Here is a 24957-nt window from a genome sequence, read left to right as displayed (position 1 = left end):
AGATGCTGACCTCATCACAAATTGTTCCTGTTTAAACTATCAGACCCTACCCTTTCCCCACTGTACAGGCTTCTTTCTGACAAACTGACAGGTGTCATTAACACCTGTCAGTTTGTCAGGTGCTACCCATGCTGTCACCATATATACTGCACTGGTAAATGACTTTACTCCTAGCTGCTGTGGGATGTATCGTAATGTTTTGGCCTGTGAATGTATAACGAATGCTCATTTTTACAATGGCGATGTCAAAACAAGTACCGCAATGACCAGAGCGCACCTTGAAATAATGCTGAGACAATAAAGGACATCGTTGTGTAAATCAGCTGCTAATATATTATTTATACTGCATTATTCTGTTGGAATATCATAAATTAGAATATTATAAAGCTAAATTTAATGCAGTGTTCAGTATTTAATACATAAGACATTCAGGTGCCACTGATGCGAAGACTTGTCGAATAGCAGCTACTTGATGTGCTGTGATGCAGATGTGGTCATTAAGTTGTCATTAAATGAATGCTGTAAAAGTAAAGGTAAATGAAATGAACAGCTGGTTGATATCAGCACATTGACTGATCTCTGCACTATTTGCAGGATTTTTTTTTTTTTTTTTTTTTATCATTAACTGTGTGCTTGATACACAGTTTTATTTGTTCTTTGCTTGTGTTGAGATTAGTATATGGAATGCACTTTGACAATTTTAAACTTCTAAATTTTATCAGAAGTTTATTCTAGATGCATGAACTAACCTTAACACAAGTAGAAAAACAAAGCTGTTTACCAACTGTTAGCACACAGTTGATGATAAAAAAAGAAAAACATTGCAGCAACTAGTCCAGATATTTCAGTGTTAATTGTTGCTAAAATGCTAATTTTGCATATCTTTACATTTACAACACTTGTTGACCACTTAAGAATGATGTGCCATCACTCATGTACATCATGGCACATTACTTTGATGCATATAGACATCAGTGGCAGCAAATGTGTTAAGTAAATTCTGTAACAGTGAACAGATTACTGGAATGTGATTTTTCAGTTATATCTGTAGTATTTTGGTGACCTTACATTATTATTTTCTTTAAAACTTCTTGAGTAGGTAGTTTATTTAGATTATCTAGAGAATATGCTTGTTCCAGGAGATTTCTAATTAAGCAGATGTAAAACAGTCTAACATATGGATTCAGCTGAAATGTTAGTCACCTTTAATTTTGATGTTTTTGTTATTTTCACCCATGGCATACGTACAAAGGGGGATTTTTCAGTAGTTTAAATTTATACACTAAAAAAAAAAAAAAAAAAAAAAAAAAATATATATATATATATATATATATATATAAGACTTTTAAATGATAATAATATATATTTCATATCATTCATTGCTTATAATGCTATGTGTCTGGTTATTATCCTACCTCTGGAACTAAAGTGAATTGAAGAATAGTCAGGATATTTTAGGGTCCATATTTAATAGCATATGATGATGTTCTCTGGAGTGTTTTTTTATTTTATTTATTTATTATTATTATTTTTTAAGTGAATTGAAGAATAGTCAGGATATTTTAGGGTCCATATTTAATAGCATATGATGATGTTCTCTGGAGTGTTTTTTTTTATTTTATTTATTTATTATTATTATTTTTTAAGGCTATTTACAATGTTTTTCAGTTCCACGCTCAGACTGAAAGGCAGTATTAATATATAAAAAGGAAAAAGATTTGATGTTGCTTGTGTAGATACCAGTTATGACTCGTGATCAGGTTGCAGGTTACATACCCACTGGTATTTTTTATTGTTAAATGAAATGAAGTTGATATATAATTATAAATTATTTTAATTACTTGATACCATGCTATAAAATAGTAAATAACACTGCCATAAAGCAGCATTATTTACTCTTATCACAACATGCCAACATTTAAAATGCAATAGTGTAATCTTTCATTTTTGGTGTTGCTGGTTGTAGTCATATTTGCAAGCTAACTATGCCAAAAATGACCTATATTCAGTGTTATTTGCATATATGTGCAGAATTCTAAGCATATGGTGTAATCAATGCTATATAGCTTGTTTTTATTGCAAGAACATTTGCCACTCAGTAGCTTGGTGAGTGCTTTGTTAGATACCTCATTTTGTTGTGCCTTTGCGTGGACAAAATAAATGCATAATTATGTGATTGTATCAGTTTCATGAACACAGTTATAGGTAATAAGTTTTGTAACTAGAAAGATTCAAAATGCAAGTTACAGCCACCACTTTCTGATACCATGAGCTGCCACTGGCAGATTTACATGTTACTGTACCTTTTGATCCCATAATTTGCAGAAAAACTTGTTATAATTTCTTCTTTAGAATAGTGGTAGTGATGTTCTCAAACATTTATACTTATGTTAAATTGATAATTATCTCCAATGGTCAAACCTACAGAAAGAATTGTAACATTTTTTGCATTCTCTATTATGATATTTTATAAGTTACTAAAATGTTTTAATGTGAATTATGTAACATTTTAATAAAATTCATATTATTTTTCAAGGAGAGGAGACAGGTCAACCAGCAACCATGTATGGGCAACTAGTTACCCAGGATCAGTTGGTTGCAATGGCAACCCAGGGTTCACAGAGCGATATCATAGCCCTTCAGTCACAGATCTCATTCAAGTTTCGAGAACCGTGTACAGCTCCTCTACGTAAACTCAGTGTTGACTTGATAAAAACATACAAGCATATTAATGAGGTAGAGTTTTGTTTGATAACAATATTGAATGCCTAGAATATATGAAGTTATCGTTTGCTGCTGGCTTCATTTTAATTAAATTTATTTATTATGTGTTGAACAAAAGTCATTTTTAATCTTAGCTAGTATTAACAACAGGAGAATCATACTATAAGGTATTCTAATACAGCATGTTACCTAATACCAACCTCCATAAAGAAATCATAACAAATGTTAAAAAAAAAAAAAAAAAAAGATATATATATATATATATATATAGTTTTCAACTATTTATTAAGATATCTACTGTAGTTTTATTGTAAAAATATGGTGAAACAAGTTTTAAAGGCAATAAAATTCATTCATACAAATGTACAGGACCTTTCAGAAGCTGTTAATTCCTTGCATGAGTATTGATGTGTATTCTTGAATGCCACAAATCAGTTTAAAACCCTGCACAGAAGCAATGTTTTTATTTTGTCTAATGGATCACAGGACATTGACTGTGGTATGTAATGTTTAATAGTTTATCTCCTGCATGTAACCTGGCAGTCTTAATGGGATTGCCAGTCAGGCAGTAAGAACTATCACTGTATAACTGCTTCTGTTCTGCTTCTATAATAGAATGGATTTGTGTTCCAGATTGTACTGTGAACCATATTTAATGTTAGAGTGATTCCATTCACTCTATATATTCATAACTGCAAACTCTGCAGATTTACAAGAAGCTTATTTATTTTTTATTCGTTTTGTGTTCAACATCCTAACAGGTTTTCTCTGTCTTTTTCAAAAGAAACGCATAAACTATAGCTTCTTCATTAAGTTTGGAATTAAAACCAATATTCTCTGAATTTGTGCATTAAATTTTATTTGTTGCTATTTCATGAATTAACCATCAGGTATACTAGTCTATGTTGCATAATGTGTGGAACACATGAAAAAATGTTAAATATAGTGTAATATTAAACCATATTTTCTTTATATATGTGGTTCAAAGCTAAATTTGATTTAACAACATCCTTCAATAAGATACTACAGAGATGCAATATAGTATTGTTTAATAGAACATATGCTTAAAATTTTCAATGTATTATAAAATCTGGAAAAGGTAAACAATGTTTCCTTAGTGTACTGTATGTAGAGTTTTTTTTTTTTTTTTTTTTTTTTTTTTAAGCTTGAAGATGTTGGGAAATGCTATGTAATCAAACATTTGTAAACAATTAAACATGAGAACAATGTGTAGAATTTTCAAAATACTGTAAATACAACTTTTCAAAGTGATAATTGAAGTGTTGTACATGCTGAATTCTTATTACATTGTTTGTCTTAGAACATACTCTTTGTTCTGAGTTCTGTTGATTGTGGCCATATTTTTCAGAAATTTGTTTCCTACTGGTGAAATAGCAAAGAAATAGATGTAGAAGAACAAAAACACTGTATCTCAGAGAAGGGAAGAAGAGGTAGTGATTGCTTTGAAAAATAGGCAGGTTTAGATTGCTTAGATTGATTACTGCCATCTTGAAAACTAATCTGAGTGATTCCAGTCTATATCTCATTATGGTGGCCTTTCCTAACACACAAAAGTAAAATGAGTCACATTGAAGCAGCTTGCTTTTAGTATTGAAATGTGACTGACTCTACAGGGCACAAGATTGGATATCTTATTTGAACCATTCTGAAGCTTTTTACATTAGAAAACAAATGTCCTTGCTATAGTAATCCAGTCTATATAATCTGCAGTGGCAACATGCAAACAAAACAGTTGCAAAAGGTGTTCAATGTGAGTTGTCACATGGTAAGCAAATTCAGAGTTTCCAAAGTTATAATATAGCTAGATATATTTTGTCCAAGCATTGTCACTCAAATCCACCTGCTATCTGATACTAGGGTGGTTAGTCTTGAAGCAAGCTATCATAGCAGTCATTTTTTAAACAAATGGCCAGTTAACCTTTTGGCAAAGCCATCTATTTGAAAGTAGTGCAGTACTAGGGAAACTTGTTACAAAGGCAAGTTTTTTTTTGCTTTGAAATTTAAGAATGCATTATCAGCAGGATTTAAATTTATAGGTAGTCCTGTAAATATATTACAGTTATGTGGCCATACAGACTTCTGTGCGCCAGTGACCAGTTTAATGTAATTTTAGGACACAGAGCAAAGAGAGATTGAAAATGCCTGATGTGGATATAGCTGGAAAAAATGTGTGCTTCATTAAATCTATGGTTATTTTATATAAACAGTGACTTACTGATGTGCACAAACAATTGATTTCATTTCACATAACCAAGGTTTTTTTTTTTTTTTTTGCTCCCATTTTAACTAATCATACAGCTCATCAGGTGCATGACTAAGGTAGGGAGAAAAACAACAGACCACTCAAGGTTGTTCACATGTACACAAGGTTTTTCCACTCAGTATGGAAGAGAAGGCCTAGTAAGTGACCTTGACTGTCTGTTGTTTTTTTTTTATCTCTCTACAATAGTTATAATGGCAGCAAAAACAAAACTTAGCAATCTTTTTTATTACGTATCAGAAATTGATATTGAATTTCTCTGCAGTATATTAAAAGCAAAATTTTATGTAAACTGATAAAGATTACCTTGGAAGAGGAGATCTACGTGATTGTTCATTATTATGTTAATGACTTTATAGACACTACACTATTTATATCACGTGGTAGGTCAGGTAATTTATTATTGAAATGATACAATTTTAAAGGAATTGAACTACCTCTATGCCAAACACTTAAACTATTTATGGCTGTGTTTCAGGAACCCACTGTTTTCCCCATTTTCTGGCCTGCTATTCCCCAACCTTCCCTGACCGTACCAAGAGACTCCACTCCTGGATCATGTTAACAGGCCTGAAGACAGGAATCAGTGAATTCTGGAAACAGCCGTAAATAGTTTGTGTTTGGCATTGAGGGGGTTCAGTTCCTCTAAAGTTGTATTAGTTTGATAAGTAATTTAGGCACCTCCGTAGCCAGGTGGGAAGGAGCAGCAGTGCGTAGCACACGTTTCTTGATTAGACCAGGGTTCGAGCCCGTCACCACCAAATACGGAGGATGCGGAAAGGTCAGGGAATGACCACCGCATATCCCCGAGCAATATGGCCTTAGTTGCTAATGCTCCCAAAAAAAACCAAAATAAGATAAGTAATTTATTAATCTACCATTGACATGAGTGTAGTGTCTATCAGTTCATTAACATAAAGATTACCTTGTTATAATAATTATCCCTTAAGAAGAATAATAGTTAAATTTTTTTTCTTATTCCCCATTGCAAAAGCCTTTTTTCTCTGAATCACATTCATTGATATTCTGACAACAGTTGCTTTGACTGTGTTTATTGTCATTTGTTCACATTTAACAAATTTAATTATTTGCATTTTAGTCACTAGTACTATCTTTTAGTCATGTACTCCTCCACAACTGCTCAACCACTGGGTACGCCTCTCATAAATCTGGAAAATTATAAAATCTGGCAACTCCCAATCCCTGAGGGTGTTGTTTACCTCATGAAATGGTAATCAGTCTTAGTTTCCTTTCTCTAGTCTCTGATCATATTCTTGAAAGAATGGGTTTGTGGGTTAGCTCCATGTTGCATATCAGTTAAATTAATTGGTACACTGCACTATTAATAATAATTTATTTATTCTGTGAAAAATTTTACATTTCAACATAAAAATAAGTATTACATTATGGGGCAAGTGCCAAATGATTATTATTATTCATGAATAAAGGAGGCACTCTCCCAGCTACATGTGGGATGTTTATTGCAGAGTTGAAGACTGGTGCAGCAACTAATGTCCACTTGCAGATACCATGCTGAAAAAAACTGAAAGGTATAATTAAATCCAGTATTTCATGGAGTCTGTGACTGCACCTGCTCATCAGAGATGAATATAGACACAAATAGTTACATACATACATATTAACTCTAATAAAAAAAATACTGTTTTCTACACTAGTCATCGAAGACGTTATTTGACACTACAGAATTCAAAAACGCAAAGTTGTGTCATACAACACTAATTGTTGGAAAATGGCCATAGATAATGAAAAAAAAGCTGTAATTATGGCTGATAGAAGGGACTGGTATGGCACTTTAATGAAAACTGAAGTAGTGAGATGCAAAAGCCCATACTTCACCCCAAAATTAGAGACCTGCTCGGAGGGTTTCGTTATCCCTTTTGTATGATTATATTGACCTGAGTTCTGGAGGGTGGCTTGTATTTGTTGTATTTTCCCGTTTTTTGATTTATCTGTTTGGGCCAGTATTCTGCTGTTGAACATGTGTCATTGTTGACGAAAAGGCTCTTAGAGCAGTTCCGTCATGTTTGGCACTCTTATAAAATGCCTCTGAATGGAGCTACAAATACCATCCTTTTACAGTTTAGCTACTCTTGTTGGGAAGTCCCACCTGTGATCTCTCCTGATGTGTAGTTTAGGGTCTAAGGCCAAAATGTTGCCTTTTTGACATCCATTATTTGAGGCAAAGTGCTAATTTTCTTTTGCTCTAACCTTATAGTAATCTTTACCATTTCTGCAGTTAATTTTGGATTGCTTCTTTACCAGTGGGTGGAGTGAGTGGACCTCTATGTATAAGAAACTCTCTCAGAGACTTTTTAGAGGTTGCAAATCTTGTTATAGTGTACTTGATTTTGCTGTTTTTTCATTGATCACTGGCAAAATGGGATAATTATGAATTGTTCCTGGGCTGATCTGTCAGAGTGATCAGATTCTCCCCCCATTGGGATTCCTTTGGGGGGGGGAGCTGGAGAAATGTTCTAAATTATTGCAGGACCTTGCTTGCCTGTTACTTTTGAGATTGATTTGGGCTATCTGATTTTTCTTAGCATATCTTGATGAGAGCTAATTAACTGTGGAGTGCAGTATCACTGTATATTCTGAAGTTCAAGGTTTCTAAAGCATGTCATCCTCATCCTCAGGATGGAGGACTGCTCTCCAGAGTGAGCTAGCTCTCATTCAGAAATAGCTACTCTAAATTCTCTAATTCAGAAGTAAGAGCAAGCGCCTGAAAATATTCAGTACACTGGTTTCCAATGGGTCTCTCAGTTGAAACCTCTGAGCAGTCATTCTGAATAGCTTGGCCTCGGATCAGTTCAAAAGTTACTTTTGCGGACAATCAGTGACAGAACAGAAAGATGAATAAAAAAATCCAATATCATAACAAGTTTGTCACCTCTAAGTCCCTTAAATAGTTTCTTAGATACAGACAGCCACTTAACACACCCACATGTGAAAGATACATGGATGAGAGCAAGAGAAAGCTGACACTTTCTTGAAGAACACTAGACAAACATCAAAAAAAGTAACACTGACTTTCGATCCTCCAGGCCTGGCTAGAAAATCACAGGTGGGACTTCCTCAACATGGGCGTTGTTTTGATTTTTGAAGGGGTCTGTAAATCTCAGTAGTTCGGGAACTGCTGACCTAGATCAAACTTTGCAAATGGCAATGTCAAAGTAAGGGCAAACTCAGTCCATCATACAGAACTGGATTTGCCAAAAGCCAAGTGGTTGTATCCCATTACATTACTCTTTGTTAAAAAGTAGTGTTATTGTACAGTCCCATCTCCTGGCCATTTGTATCTAGAAAATAAAACAATAAAGCATCCTACCCTGTTTATATACAGCATCGTCACAGAAACATGCAACATTCTTGAATGTCTGTTTTTTTTTATGTAATCAGGCTGGCATTTCTGAGTTTCTTGTCGTTAAACTTATAAGACATGGGCATTTTTTACTGGTTAGTAATGCATCCTAATGGGAAGTTTCTGTATCAAAGATGGAGTATATTCCTGAGCAATGTGTTTTTTTTTTTTTTTTTTTTTTTTGAAAGGCTTTATGAAATTGGTGTCATTACAATGCTCTGATTTTGTGATGGATAATAAGAAGTTGGTTCTTTGAAGAAAGAAGTCAGCTAAGGTGGGAGGGAACATTTTAATGATAAGTCATTTTTAATCACTGCTAGAAGGGGGTTCTCAATCTTATTGGAACCACAGAACTTCTTCCCCCTCCTTAAAAATGATAGAACCATGGCATTTTTACATTTTATAAAGAAGCTTATTTAACCTTGAGCTGAGGGTTGTTCAATAAAGAATGATGATAATTTTTTTTTACAATCTGCCCATATTAATCATCCATATTTTGTTGGTCATTTCCAAAGTAGTCCCCATTTATAGACTTATCCATCTGTTCAGCATGTCTTTTTTTCAAGCATGGAATGGTTAGTGCTGAATGATCCATTCTATAGTGACCACTTCCTATCGTCATATCATCAGTTCAATTCAAACACAGGTCGTGTCATGTCCTAAAGACCGTACTTCTTGGAATTTTCAAAAAGCAGACTAGAAAAACTACTCCACTTGTGTCCTATTCAACACAAGTGGCTGGTAACGTGACCAGTTACATCTTGATGATGCAACTGGTCATGTTACCAGCCATATACTATCTGCAGCAGAAATTTCCATCCCAAAATCCAACCAGTGCAAACGTATACACTAGGGCTTGCAAACTGGTTTTATAAAACCGGTCAAATCGGTTTTCATATTGAGTTGTTAAAACCGAAACCGAGCTTCTAAAACCGGATTCGAATATTTTCTTAGTTAGCCCTCGAATATAGCTTTTTGTTACGCACATTTTCTTTTGTTTGTTCGTTTGTCTGGATCATTCAACTGCTTTATGTTTTAAACATGTTTTTTATTTTATTTTATGTTTAAGTACGAATCTCATGGGCAAATGGCCCAAATCTAGGAGGGGTACCTTTTATCTTCCCACCTGTATCATGGCACGATGCAGGTGTACTCATTTACGACAGAGTGAGTCGGAGCGATAGCGTAAAAGAAAATGCTCAACATTTCTCCGTTCCATCTATCTTGTTCGCCAGGCAAGTTATGGAACGTGCCTTATTTGATGGTTACCCACTAGAAACAGATTCGCTGAATATTGCATCAAATTTAAATCATAGAAAGTTTTTTGCTTCTTTATTCCTATTAAATTTGTGATCAAATGTTCTCCAAAAAGCAGCTTCACCAAATTTAGCTTTTATGTAATTTTGAAAATACAATAGATTTAATTGGGGGAAAAAAAATTGCAAGTAAATAAATAAAAAACTTCTTTCATGAAAATTTTGAAACTTGCCTCGTTTAGACTCTTCATTCGGTCCTTGCAGGAGTGACGCATAGTATTGTGCCTTTGTTATCTTCAATATTTTTATTTAAAATTGTCGGTGATATAAATTCCTACTAAGTAATATTTATTACTCTTATTATGTCTAAGATGAAATCAAATGTATGGAATTATTTTGCTCGAAAAAACAAAGATGAAGGACAATGTTCAAAATATCAACAGATAATGAAGTCGTATGGAGGATCTACATCATCTTTGATGTTGCATTTAAAGAAAATGCATCATATTGACATTAAACAAGATAACAGTGAACCTCCAGTAAAAATGGTAGGAACATTAGAAAACTTTATCGTTAAAAAATCTATGGAAGAAGAGATTTCAAAATTAGCTGCTTTAGATGAATTTTTTTTTAATTCTTTTAATTCATTAGCTGCCAAGAGTGAATTTATACAATTAAGCCTTCACCTTCAGAGAAATAAATACAATAAATTATTACCAGCCTCAGTGAATCCGTAGCCGAGTGGGCAGGAGTGGGAGTGCAGTAGCACACGCTCTTTGAATAGACCGGGGTTCAAGCCCCTGACTGCTGAATACGGTCGATCTGCCAACCCGCACTGGGCCAGCGTGGCAGATTATGGTCCATTTCCCTCACCATGAATTGTTGAGGAGGCTTCCACCCTGCAGTGGGTTGATAATGGCTGCACTTTACCAGTGAATGGAATTAAAAATATGGTTCTGAATTATTATAAAGCTAAGAAAGAAGAACTCATTCAGCATTTCAAAAATTCATTGGTTTTGGGTGCACGGTATTCATTGACTCTAGACGAATATACGTCTATGCAAAATAAAAGGTATATGAATATAAATGTGCATTCAAAAGACAGTCATTAGGTCTTATTGAGATTAATGGTTCACTTGATAGCAGAAGAACTGAGCAAATTGTGAATGGACACTTGAAGGAATTTGGTTTGAACTTGGATGAGGATATTGTTGCCTGCACCACCGATGGAACAGCAATGATGATTAAGTTTGGCCAGAAAATTATGCCTAATCATCAACAATGTATAGCCCATTATATACATCTGTCAGTTATAGATGTACTTTATGAAAAAGCAATCAATTATGGTACCACAGTCTCTGAGTCTCCCAGAGAAAATGAAAATAATGAAGAAAGTAGTGATGATGAAAAAGTTGAAGAAAGACAGCAAGGCATGCTTTATTAAACCGATTTTACCGATGAGCTCATTTATTTCTTCAATCCAATGGCCAATATTGCACAAACTATTAACAAAGTCAGAAAAATTTGCAAGCTTTTTCGAAAATTGCCTACCAAAAATGACATATTACAAAATTTTGTTAAAGGAAAATTTAATGGGAAAGAATATAAAGTTATATTAGATTGCAAGACTAGATGGGATAGCACATTCTATATGATCGAGAGATTATTGAAATCGAAAAATTGCATTCCAAATGCTCTATGTGCAGTACTGTCAACTGACGATGCCTGGAAAACACTTGAATTGCTATGTGAAACTTTACGACCAGTTGAAATGATTCTGAAGACTAACCTCAGAAGATACAGACTTACTTAAAGCAGAGTCTTCAATGGAATTTCTGCTTGCTAAGCTTGATACAGCAGAAAACCCATTTGCTTTAAAGTTTCACCAAAGCCTTTTGCAGCGTTACAATGCAAGACGAAATTGCCAAACTGTGGCTTTGCTGAGCTATCTACACAACCCCAAAAAGTTTAGGAAAGAAGATTCAGGTTCAAGAACTTTTGATTTTCCAAGTAAGCAAGTTTTGAAAAAGCATGCTGAAGAGATTTATCAGAGATTATTTGCAAAACATTCCGAAGGAGTCTTAGCATTGAATGAAGAAACTGAAAATAAACGAACTGTTCTTTTAGAAGAAAACAAAGACTCGTCTAGTTCCGATGTTGGAGATACACTCATGTGAGAGTATGATAGTGTAATAAAGAGATTAACTGAAGAGCCTTCAAAATATCCGAGTGAATTGGAAATCAGCAAAAAATTTAAAATTTTGGAGGCAACTAGCAGTAGAAGTGAAAAGCTGGAGAAAGTTTATAGAGCACTGCTGACCATTAAACCAACAAGTGTCCAATCTGAGAGTGTTTTCAATCACTGGTCTCTTTAACACAAAAATAAGGTCAAGTCTATCAGGAAAAATACTTAATATACTGTGTTTTTTAAAGGATCATTTTCGGAAAAAAGCTGAGCAATAAATAGTAAGTAATTTCTCCAAGCTGTTTTTTTTCGCATTATTTTTATTATTATTATTATAGGGCTTATTATTTTTTTGTTTACTATACGAGAAGATAGTTTTTATTCAAAGGATTTGAATACAATGTGTAATTTTGTATAATCTCAAGCCGGTTACTTTTTTTGGAGCATTTTAATTATTTTTATTTTTTTTACTATAAGAGGTGATAGATTTTGTTTAAAAGATTTGATTATGATTTGTACAATCTACTCAAGATAAAATAAATACTTGTGTTATACGCTTTTAATTATTTTCCCTAAGTCTGAGAAAATCGGTTTTAAAACCGGTTTTAAGAGTGAACTTCGGTTAAACTCGGTTTTGAAATTTCTTGGTTTTATGCAAGCCCTAGTATACACCAAAATCAGTGGTGGAATGCAAATTGTTCCAAAGAGAAAGTAGAGAAAAACAGTGCTTGGAACCACTTTCTCAAATTCTCAACTACTGCCAACCTAATTGTTTACAAAAAAACTCATAGCCGAAGTCAGACAAATTAGAAAAAAAACAAAACATGATTCCTGGATTAAATTCACCTCAACTATTAACAAAAATGCTGACACTCAAATTATCTAGAAAAATTCAAGCTCTCAATGGGAAATATATAACGCTGCAAACTCCAATAATACAATGAAATGGGCAGGAACTACCCTCCCCTACCGATACTGCAAATGCTTTAGCAAAATCATTTTATAACAATTTCGCTTCTTCTTATGTGACCTCATTTCAACGTGTTAAAACTAATGAAGGATGTCAAAAATTGAATTTTCAAACTACGACTCATTTCCTTATACCCAGCCTTTTATTCTAGTTGAACTCAAGGAATCCTTGAGTCTCCAAATAGTGCAGCAGGACCGGATGGCATTCATTACAGTATGCTGAAGCATCTATGTGAAGCTGATCTAGGCATATTATTACTCTTCTATAACTGTATTTTTTCAGAAAATACATGTCCTCTGTCATGGCATCATTAACTATATTTGTACAATACCAAAACCAAACAAAGATTCTTCCCTAGTTCAGAATTATAGACCGATATCATTGACAAGTTATTTGGGCAAAATCTTTCTGATCACCAGTATGGCTTCCACAAAAACAGGTCTACCCTAGATTTACTTGTAAAAATTGAATCCAACGTATGCAATGCCTTCGTCATGAGACAGCATCTAGTTGATGGTCAATTTAGATATTCAAAAAGCATTCGATACCACTTGGCATCATGACATACATTATTAAAGATATATGCATCAGTTGGGGTGAGAAGCTATCTTCCTCAAATAATTCAGAACTTTTTATGATTACATACCTTTCAAGTCTGATATTCAAGAAGAGGATGTTTTGCAGGGTTCAATACTGAGTGCTACTCTTTATGCAATTCGGGTCAACAACATATTGGAAGATCTTCCAAAAACCATTCAAATATACATGTATGCGGATGACCTCACTATATTCTGCCATTCAAAGATTATGAATATTATCGAAAGACAGTTGTAAATTTCTCTAGCCAGAATAGAAGCCTGGACCTTATGCAATGGATATCGTCGTGCTGAGCCACTATTCACTTCTGCAAATTACAGTCACTTCATCCTGATCCTGAGCTAAAGATTAATAACATGCCCTTGCTCACACTGTCCGTTTTCTTGGCCTGGTACTAGATAGGAAACTGAACTTTCAAGCACATGTGATCCACCTTCGGACCATCTGCTTGAAGAAATTGAATATACTCTGGTGTGTGTCATCCATGTCATGGGGTGCTGATTGACATACCTTGATCCATCTTTATAGAGCTCTCATCAGGTCCTGCTTAGACTATGGCTCTCCAGTCTATGACTCTGTGAGAAAAACTACTTTGGAGTGATTGAACATGATCCAGCACAGTGCTCTAATAGAGTTTCTCTAGGGGCTTTCAGAACCTCCCCAGTTCAGAGCTTTTACATCGAAGGTCACGAACTTCCCTTACATCTTAGGAGGATAGCATTACTTTTGATGTATGCCTCAAAAATCTGCAGTCTTCTCTCTCACCCTAGTTGGAGATGTCTGTATAATACTGAATGGGAGTCATTTTACAATAGTAAACCAAATGAAAACCGGCCTGCTCCACATAGACTTAAAGAACTGACTCAAACATGGAATATAGAAATCAGCAATATATTTCAGGGCATCTCCCCCCCCGATCCACCTTGGACAAATATTCCTGCAGTTTATGAAAACTATTTTCATTAGTGCTGCAGCAAGCTTCCATTTCATCATTTCATTCACCATTTCTGTTTCATTATCTTTACTGCTGAGCTTTACACTATAAATTATTAGCTCTTGATCGGTTTACTGAACCTTTTAATTACACCTGCTTTAATATACACTGACTCACTCAGTGCTGTCACCGCTATAATTAGTAGTAACAACTCTTATCACCCTGTAATAAAACAAATACATTCCAAGTTATTTGCTTGTAATGAATCGAACCAAACTGTGACATTCTACTGGATTCCAGGACATTTCTGGAATAGTCGGCAACGAAAGAGCAGATCTTGCAGCCAAACAACCAGAAACTTTTTGCAGACTTATCAAGTTCCATATACAGATTACAAACACATTATCTGTAAAGCATGTTATAATAGCTCGTCACTAATCTGGAAAGGTTATCCAGGAAACAAACTCTACCAAATAAAACCAGAACCAAAGCTGTGGCTCTCCAGCTTCTGAAAAAAACAGGTGAGATGAAATAATTTTAGGAAGGCTAAGGATTGGGCATACTCACTCCACTCACCTGTATTTATTAATGAATGACAATGCTCATCATGTCATGTACCACTGACTGTTCGTCATTAATTAGTAGACTGTACCCAGTTTCTAAATATCCATTCAAACACCTTTAAATCATTTGCCAATTCACAGTCATCATTATCATTAATGAAGATTCTCAGAGATGATGATAATAAAACAGAACTGTTTACCTTCCTAAACTTTATAGGTATATATACCAAAATTTAACACCTATTGCAATCAAGTTAGCATTTCATACTAACCATTTGAAAGACATAATATGGCCCAAGCAGCCTATGCATTAGCATTAGTAGAGGCATTTGATGCAAGAAAGCAAGCTTATGCAGCATCAGCCAAAAAAAAAAAAAAAAAAAAAACCCACTTCCACTTCACCCCTCTGTTCGTTCAAAATACCTGTCCAGCTGAGCCTTAAACTTATTTAGGCTATCAACCTCCACCACAGGGGATGGAAGTCTGTTCCACCAACCAACCACCCGCTGGCTAAAGGCAAATTTCCGCACGTCTATCCTACATCTGTCTTTCCTCAATTTGAATTTATGCCCTCCCAGGTGATTTTTCTGAGCTAGAGGAAGAATCCCATCAGCATTGAGCATGCTTAAACCATTCAAGGCTTTATACACCTCTATCAGATCACCTCGCTGGTGCCTAGTCTCCAGACACTGTAATTTGCAAAACTTAAGCCTTTCTTCGTAAGAGCAACCCTTTGTTCCATTCACTAATCTTGTTGCCCTTCTCTGTACTCGTTCCAGCAGCTCTACATCCTTCTTGAAATGAGGCCTCCAGACCTGTATACAGTACTCTAGGTGTGGCCTGACCATTGCCTTATACAATGGAATAATCACCTCCTTATCCCTGCTGGAAAAATTCCTATATATCATTGACAATACTCCATGAGCTACTCTTGCAGCCCGTCTGCACTGCTTAGAGAACGTCATATCTGCCTGCACAACCACCCCCAAGTCCCTTTCATTCTCTACCACTGTCAGTGTAGTACCACAGAGTTGATACGTTGCTCTGGTGTTGCTGTTTCCTATGTGTAGTACTTTACATTTGTCAATGTTAAACTTCATTTGCCACCTCTCAGCCCATCTGCTCAACCTTTCCAGATCCTGTTGCAGCAGCATAGTGTCAGTAGTGTCCTTGACAACCCTGGCAAACTTGGACATTAAGCTTGATATACCATCATCAATATCATTTATAAATACAGAAAACAATAATGGACCCAACACTGAGCCCTGAGGGACTCCACTAATAACATTAGTCCACGATGAGCAGTGTCCATTGACTATGTGTCATGAAACTCCATTAAAACAACGACGACAATCGTTGATGGTACCAGCGAGTGGAGATAATTTTTTGTATTTAGTCTTTTTGTATAATTTTTGTTGCAATGGATAATAATAATAAAAAAAAAACTTCTGCAGAGATGTTGTTGAAAAGAAATAAGACAAAAGTTAAAAGCTGAATCCAGAAATTCGTAAGCTTTTTTGGAATTTTGTTTTTAATATAAATTCAGTCAAAATATCTGTAACTTTATCTTTTAAAGGTAATTCAGATATTTCCAGGCATGAGAAAACAATTCTGAATCGTCTAATGGTTCTGTTGGAGGAGGGAATTACTCTGCATTTTATTCAAATCAGACTGATGTTGCATTACCAATGTTTTTATAGTTTTCACGTAGGGAAACCTTAATTGTTAATAATAATATAAAAAAAAAAATACAGAAACATGTTCACTCCAAAGTTTTAATTTCTGTTGTTTCATTTTATTCTGAACTTTGAAACAAGTCCATGTAGTACTGTTATCTCTAATCCAGGATATTTTTTTTCTGCTACTCTCATTATGCTTGAACATGCAGAGTGATACATAGAACTGGGCTGCTTGAAAGAACCAGTTTTGTCATGTTTTTTTAAAATATCATTAGATGACTTAATTGGCTCATGGACTCCATTAACCTCTTGGAAAAGCCTAGGGTTACGTGGAACTCAGTTTGAGAAACTGTGTCCTGGATGATATTGGGATATGGTCTTTGCCATAATATTCACCAGATAGGAATCATTGATTATTTCCTCTGAGGATTTCTGAAGGCCATGTCTTTTGGAATAAGCCATATACCATTGAAGAACTGAAAAATGAAATCACAGCTGTTGTGGAGGGCATTGCTGAAGAAACACTGGCTGCAGTTATGATAAACTGTGTTTGACATTTCTAAATGGTCTTAGAAATATAAGTATATTGCATGTTGAATATGTTTGAGTAACAAACTTCCATTTTTTACTCTTGTCTTGTTTAATGACCTGAAACTCTCTACTGCTAGCAAATACATTAAAAATATCAAAATTAAAACTGTCATTTTTTTGGTTATAGAATAGCTAAGTGTTAATTAAAAAAAAAAAAAAAAAAACCATCTCCTCCCCCTCTTGAATGGGAAGAGAAAAGGGACAGTTGCACAATCACTCTCAAGCCAGTATTTATTTATATACACCATTTGAGAATTGCTTTTAGTCCATTAGTTATTTTGTAGTGAAAATATACCAGTATATGCTTTTTTTTTTTATATTGTAATTTCCCTTTTTGTTTGTTAAACCTTTACACCAGTGTTTTTCAACTGGGGTGATGCAACAACATTCCAGGGGTGCCATGTAATTTGGGATTAAGTTACTTAAACTTATTTTTTTTAATTTAAGTATTAATTTCATTATATGAAGGTGTACATCCTTATAATTATTATATTATTATAATAACTGTCGTATAACTTTTTTTAATATTATACTAGGAGTCTGCACTCGCTTCTTTTTTGATAAAATAAAATACTTACAGAAGCTTTCGACACTGTCCCTTTCTCAGCTATGAATGCATAAATATGTTACATATGGAAATCAAGAATGGTCATACTAGATAAACAAAGCATGTGCATGAGGTTTATCTAGCATTACCATGCTAGATAAAACAGTAAAACAAGCTTCTGTTACATATTTTAGTATTTGTTATATATTATCACATAACCCACATCCCTCTTCTCCCATTGGCTGAATAAAAATCACTAGGAGTAAAATTATTTTAATGTATAGAAAAAGATTATATATATGAGAGAGAGAGAGTTTGGATCTAACAAGCAAAAAATTGAGCAGGGGTGCCACAAAATAAAATTTTATTAAGGGTGCCGTAATTAAAAAAAGGTTGAAAACTACTTCTTTACACTGTTAAATTTTTAATTTAAAAAAAATCTAGACCTTGAACAATATTGATATGGCTCCTTTGAATGTGAGTATTACATTAATGCTAATGTGAATTGGAAAAAGTGCTTTGCCATAAATACAGAGTAGTATTTAATCATTAAAAAGAATTTAAAAAAAAAAACAAGACTGTAAATTATCACATGCAAAATTTATTAGAGAAAGTAAGAAATTACATATAAGGCTTAGTGTTGGGGAGGGGGGATAGGAGTTGTGTGGAGTTTCAGGGAGTTACCTTTCTCCTTTCCTCTGAGCTGAAAAATGTAAAATGGTGCGTGTTTAGTAACATGTCAATAATGTTACTAAAAACTGCTTAGTAGATAACAGTTAGGCGCCTCCGTAGCCAGGTGGGAAGGAGTAGCAGTGCATAGCACACGCTTCTTGATTAGACTGGGGTTTGAGCCTGTCGCCACCAAATACGGAGGATGCGGAAAGGTCAGGGAGGGACCACCGCATATCCTGGAGCAATATGGCCTCAGTTGCTAATGCTCCTAAAAAAAAAAAAAAAAAAAAACCAACAATAGATAACAGTTGATTAAAGTTGAAATTTTGATTTATTAAAATATATTTTATTCTTAATGTATGGACCTTATAAATCTGTATATCTGAACTGCATTTATCAGACCTGATTAATGCCCAGCAACCAGTTGCAGGAAGTTATCATGAGTTCTACGGTGGACAATTAAGAGAGAGAGGTAGCAGTAGTTAAAGGCAAAGGAATGGGTTATAATTTCAGGAAAGGAAATTATGACCCATATTAAGGTGACATGGCCTCTAACTAGGTAGTATTGCACAGAGAGCAAATACATTTGAATTGTGGTATACTTTTAAAACATTAATCACAGAAGCCTTGAATGTATATATCATTAAAAAAATACTCCATGAGGAGGATTCCAAGTTGGATAAATAATGAAGTTGCCAGATTACTTGAGCAGATAAAGATGGCATGGAAAAGTTAGAGTAATAAAAAGTACTGAAGCCTATAACATCTAAAAATTGATCTGTAATAGTGCCACAGAAAAGGTTAGGCCGATAAAGGCAGATTATGAGAAATCGTTGGCAAAGGGAGAATAGTTTTGGGAATAAGGAATTCTTCACATATATAAAAGCAAAGAAGAAAAAGACAATTCAATCAGATCCTTTATGTAATGGACATGGGATAGTATTAAATAACTCAGCTGATGTTGCAGGTGAACTCAACAGTCACTTTGCATTGATATTTACAGAAGAAAAACCCTTAATGTCAATGGAAAATTATTGGAGTGAAGTTGAAAAATGTAATTAATGACACTGAATTTTCACGTGATTATTTAATGAAAAATTTTCACACCTACAGGTGAGTAAGGATCCTAGGGTTGATGGCATATACCCTTTAATTTTAAGGGAGAAGCAAGTAAGTGCATTGAACCATTAAGGCTAATAATTCTGAGAGCATCACTGGATTCAGGGGAGATCCATTGGATTGGAGAAGTGCCATTGTAATGCTGGTACATAAAGACAGTTCTAAGAGTGCAGTGGAAAATTACCGACCGGCTAGTCTAGCTTCTGTAGTAGGGAAAATCATGGGGACAGTGATCAAGGGTGGAATTAAGATTCATTTAGACAGAAATGGAATTCTGAAGGATACACAGCATGGTTTTGTAAAGGGAAAATCATGTTTAACAAATCTGGTTAGCTATTTTGACAGGGTCACTCATGAGCTGGATATAGGGAATAATTTCAACAGTGTTTATTTAGATTTCAGCAAAGCATATGACTCAGTCCTACATGAGCAGTTACTTTATAAGCTGGCACAGGTGGGGATCATAGGGAAAATCCTTTGATGGATATCAGGATGGCTTCAGGACAGGAGGCTGAGGGTTGTGATAAATGGTTATTCTTCAGATTGGGTTAATGTAAGAAGTGGGGTTCCCTAAGGATCACTATTGGGAATAAGGATGTGCACTGGTTAATCAGTAATGTCTAATTGGCTCCTTGGCTGATTAATTGTTAATCGGTTTTTTCCCATTAATCAGTTTTGTTAATCAGCTATTTCCTGCTAAATTTAAGCCAGTTAATCACTGCCAAGAAATTCACCAGATGTTGTTGTTATTTGGTTTTTAGGAGCATTAGCAACTAAGGCCACATTGCTCTGGGGATATGCGGTGGTCATTCTCTGACCTTTCCGCATCCTCCGTATTTAGTGGTCACGGGCTCGAACCCCGGTCTAATCAAGAAGTGTGTGCCATGCACTGCCGCTCCTGCCCACCTGGCTACGGAGGCGCCAAAATTCATCAGATAGCTTTGATATACTGAAATGGATTAAGTAAACATTTTCTGAGTTTGGCTGCTGTTATAGCCAATTTATTTTTATTAATACAGAGAATACAATAAAAAATAAATTGTGCAATTTAACAGGTATTTTAATCAAATTTATTACCTTTTTAACACAGTATAAAGGAAACAAATTAAAAGTAGTTTTACACAGAGTAATCAAAATTGAATACTCTTAAATTGCAGGATCATACAAATTACCACCAGTACAGGTAACCCTTGTATAACGCGGAGGTTAGGTTCCAGAAATATCACGATGCTGCTGCACTATTCGGTTGGATCTCATGGCCACGATACACGAAGGAAGCAGGAAGAAACTGGTTCCTTCGTGTATTGCTCACATCATACAATAAAAAAAACAAAAAAAAAAAAACGGTCGAATCAAGAAGCGCGTGCTATGCACTGCTGCTCCTGCCCACCTGGCTACGGAGGCGCCATGCCTTTTTGTTGGCTCTCCGATAAACAGGGAGGATGGACTTTTCAATCACTTTCATAGCACGAGGATTTAAAGATCGGTTAATTAACATTGGTTTTGTCATGTAATCACCTGATGCATTACTACAAAACAGTAAAGTAATTCTGTCTTTAGAAACTTTGAATCCAGGAGCTGTTTTTTCATTTTTCGATATATAAGTGCGTTTTGGCATTTTTTTCCAGTTTAACCCAAATTCGTCTGCATTGAATACCTGGTCAGCACTATATCCACCTTCTTCAATGATTTTTAAAAGTTCTGGGAATTTTCGGGCAGCATCTACGCCTGCTGATGCTGATTCTCCTTGGAGCTGAAGATTATGCAATGAAAATCGCTTTTTAAATTTTTCGAACTAGCCCTTTCTGGCATAAAATTCATGCTGAGAGCTTTCTTCTGAAAAATCTTGTTCAAGTTCTTTTAAATATTAATAAATTTTGAGGGCTTTTTGTTTAATAAGGTTTCTACTTGAAGGCATTTTCTTGAGTGTAATCTTCAATCCAAAACATTAGAGATTTCTCCATTTTTTTCCATTAAAATATTGCGTACATGAGCAACGCGCTTTTGCACTTATCATTGACCCAGCAATAACACTATCTCTGATTTTCTGCTCATTTTGTTTGATTGTACGAATTGTTGATTCATTTAAATTCAAAGTCTTTGCAACAACTCCTTGTTTTTCTCCATTTTTCAACCGATCCAAGATTTTAATTTTTTCTTCGAGAGAAATGAATTTTCTTTTCAATATTGGTTTTTTCCTTCTTTTACAGCTTTGGTGGCCATTACTATAAAAAATAAATTTTTTATTTGCCAAGGGGGTATTCCCTGAATAAATTCACTATTTATAACTACTTGTGCAACAATTAACTCTTTATAAGGTAGTGCAGCATCACACGCTCTTTGAGTAGACTGGGGTTCAAGCCCCTGACTGCTGAATACGGTCGATCTGCCAACCCGCACTGGACCAGCTTGGCAGATTATAGTCCATTTCCCTCAACATGAATTGTTGAGGAGGCTTCCATCCTGCAGTGGGTTGTGATAATGGCTGCACTTTACCTTTAAGGTAAAAAAATTGGCACTACACAAAAAAATATGTATGTACTTGTGTGTTTCCCCTTACATAAATTCGGTTCTGGCAACTACACCTGTTATACGAGCAGACACAAATTTAACGAACATAGAAAGTTTGATTTTTAAGTCACGTGGTAAAAGTGTGTGAAAAGAAGCGATGCAACAATTTGTAGATCGCGTTATATCGAAACCGCGACCATGTCATAAAAGGGTAGCCACAATTTATAAACCGCGTTATATCGAAACCGTGTTGTATAGGTACCACGTTATACGAGGGTTACCTGTACTAAATATTCTTTCACTTTCAACTGATGAAGTGGTGCATTATTTCAAAGGCAGTTTACTGAGAAGAGGTAGTTTGTGTTGCATGTTTTTCCACCACAGAAATGGGCTATTATTCTTTGGCAGTAATGGCAAATTTAAATACTGATTTAATTCTTGAGTACAACACTGAATAATGCTTGTTCTTTTTTTTTTTTTTTTTGAGGATTGCCTCTCTTTTGAACTTGCTCTGGATGAGATTTCTTCTGTTCTTTCATTTTGAACACTATCTGTCTTAGCAGAAGCTAATTAATCAAAAAAATTTGAAAAAGTCATAGTAAAGCGTGGGGTATTTTGATCTTCAGTAGTAGAACTGGTTGAAGAATACCCTGTTGAAATATCAAGAGAATCTCCTCTTACCTCCATTTGATCTTGTTCCAGAGCTTCTAAAATCCATTCCTTTATTTTGTTTTTCATATTACTACTTTGAAATTTCATGTAAATCTAGGATCTTTAAATGTAGATAAACAATGATTTATTTTCACAAATGATGATTTAAGCTCCTCAACTGTGGTAAGAATCCTACTGAAATTATCATTTTGGACAAAAATAAATTGAGTCAAAATTGTAGGGATTATCATCGAAGTGGTAGATTATCTTTTACTAGCTTCATTAGTGATTTCTTCAAATGGACCTAGGAGTTGGACAATTTTTTCTACAAGACCCCACTGGTATGAACTTAATGTTGGAATATGTGTTGCAAGAGCTTTTGGCTGTTCTGTAATACATTGAATTCCAGTGAGTGGATACAACTTGAATTAATTTATGCTTCTTTAAATTTAGCTGCTCCTGTATTTCCATTAATTTGTTAACTGCTAAAGCAGAATGACTGAAGTATTTTACAGTATTCCTATTAAGTAACAACAGTCCTTATAGTCTGGCAAACATGGAGTCATTTATTGAAAGTTGTAATGTGTGTATGAAACATGATTGTGATTGTAAACCACTACCAGTGACACGAGCTACCATATTTGTTCCAGAACCTCTCAGTATGAGGAAGACTTTGCTTTTTGAGATCTTTATATTCTTCTAGCACATTTTTCAACTCTTCACTGATCTGTATCCCTGTATGAGAGCCTGAAAATGGAAGAATTCTTAGGACAGCCTTGTGTTGTTCAAGCTCATTTGAAAGCCATTGGCTTGTAATACTCAGAAATGGAGAATTATTTGTAGTACCTATCCAAATATCAGTGGTTAAAGAAACATTGGTGGCTTTATCAAGGGATGTTTGAAGTTTTATTTTTACCTTCTGATATATATCTGGAATGATTTTATCAGTGAAATATTTTCTACTTGGAATATTGTAATTTGGGAAAATTTTTTTTTTTTTTAATAGCCTTTGGAATCTAACGTCATGTTACAGAATATGATTGAAGGTCAACAGCTATCATTTCTCTAATTAGTAATGGATCTCTTTGGCCTTGTGGTCATTATTATTCCAAAGCTTCTTCTTTGTTAATACTACTTCTATAGTAGTTTGCACTTTAGCAGGAGGTTCAATGGTGCTGCTACTTCCTGAACATTCAGTGTATGTCCTTTTCAACTTATCTGATGCTTCTGTTTCTTTTGACATATCTTCTGGATGGAACTTTTTGAGATTACTCATCATATTTGTGGTTGTAAACATTTTGCTGTTTTACCACCCCTTGATATGGTGGTATCACATAAATTACATATGCAAACAGTTTTGCCCTTTGGATTTATTATAAAATAATTTCTTGCAATACTTGGTGCCATAATGGTCACCCTGACAATAACTTAAATCCAAGGCTGTAGTGGGGAGAGTATATGCTGTATACCCCTCTGAATTTTTTTAGGTGAATAGCGTATACCTTCTGGTTTTTGAAAGACTTGAAAAAACAAATATTAAAATATTTACTGAAAATTAAAAAAATAAATTTATTAGAATTTGATTCTTAGGCAATACTTATAGTTTTATATAATATCGGTGTTTAGATACACCATAGATACTCTTAAAAAAACTACAAAGTAGTTGTTGTGGGCATCATTTGCTCTTTCTCATATTGTGCTCTGCCTTCACGACGAGTTGCCATGATACTGCACTACCTCAAATAAGTAACGCTTCACTGATAGAGAAGACTATTGTTACTTATTCTCAGTGAGTACCACCACCCAGACATGTTTCAAGGCTATTGGCCTATCTATCATCAGTGGGTGGGCAGGTACCCTAGTATTGCAGACATGACGACCCAGTTGTGAAGTTAATCGCATAATATGAGAGATGCCAAAAGGTGTATAAGATAATATTTAAAATAATTAAATGCACATGGCATAATACTTTAAGAGTTTAGTATGTGTTTAAGAGTTTAGGGTGTTGGTACTCACTGAGAATAAGTAACAATAGTCTTCTCTATTAGTGAAGCGTTACTTATTTGAGGTAGTGCAGTATCATGGCAACTCGTTGTGAAGGCAGAGCACAATATGAGAAAGAGCAAATGATGCCCACAACAACTACTTTGTAGTTTTTTTAAGAGTGTCTATGGTGTATCTAAACACCGATATTATATAGATACTAAACTCTTAAAGTATTATGCCATGTGCATTTAATTATTTTAAAAATTTTTAATTATAGTTTTATGCGACTTCAATGCAACTGAAGTGAAT

At 34.7% G+C, this 24957-nt stretch overlaps 1 protein-coding gene across 1 annotated transcript in view; it reads left to right on the top strand.

The window, feature by feature from the left end:
* LOC150080627 (dual specificity tyrosine-phosphorylation-regulated kinase 1A-like) overlaps positions 1-24957 on the top strand; it is a 332070-nt gene that overhangs the window by 70256 nt on the left and 236857 nt on the right. Inside the window, exon 2 of the mRNA XM_090380761.1 lies at positions 2537-2736. Within this exon, the coding sequence (XP_090236887.1) occupies positions 2537-2736 (200 nt within the window). The remainder of the gene's footprint in view (positions 1-2536; positions 2737-24957) is intronic.

The sequence above is a fragment of the Mastigoproctus giganteus genome, chromosome 9, assembly GCF_048544385.1.
Source record: "Mastigoproctus giganteus isolate SK-2022 chromosome 9, ASM4854438v1, whole genome shotgun sequence".
Taxonomy (NCBI): Eukaryota; Metazoa; Arthropoda; class Arachnida; order Uropygi; family Thelyphonidae; genus Mastigoproctus; species Mastigoproctus giganteus.
This window is presented reverse-complemented; position numbering and strand designations above follow the sequence as displayed.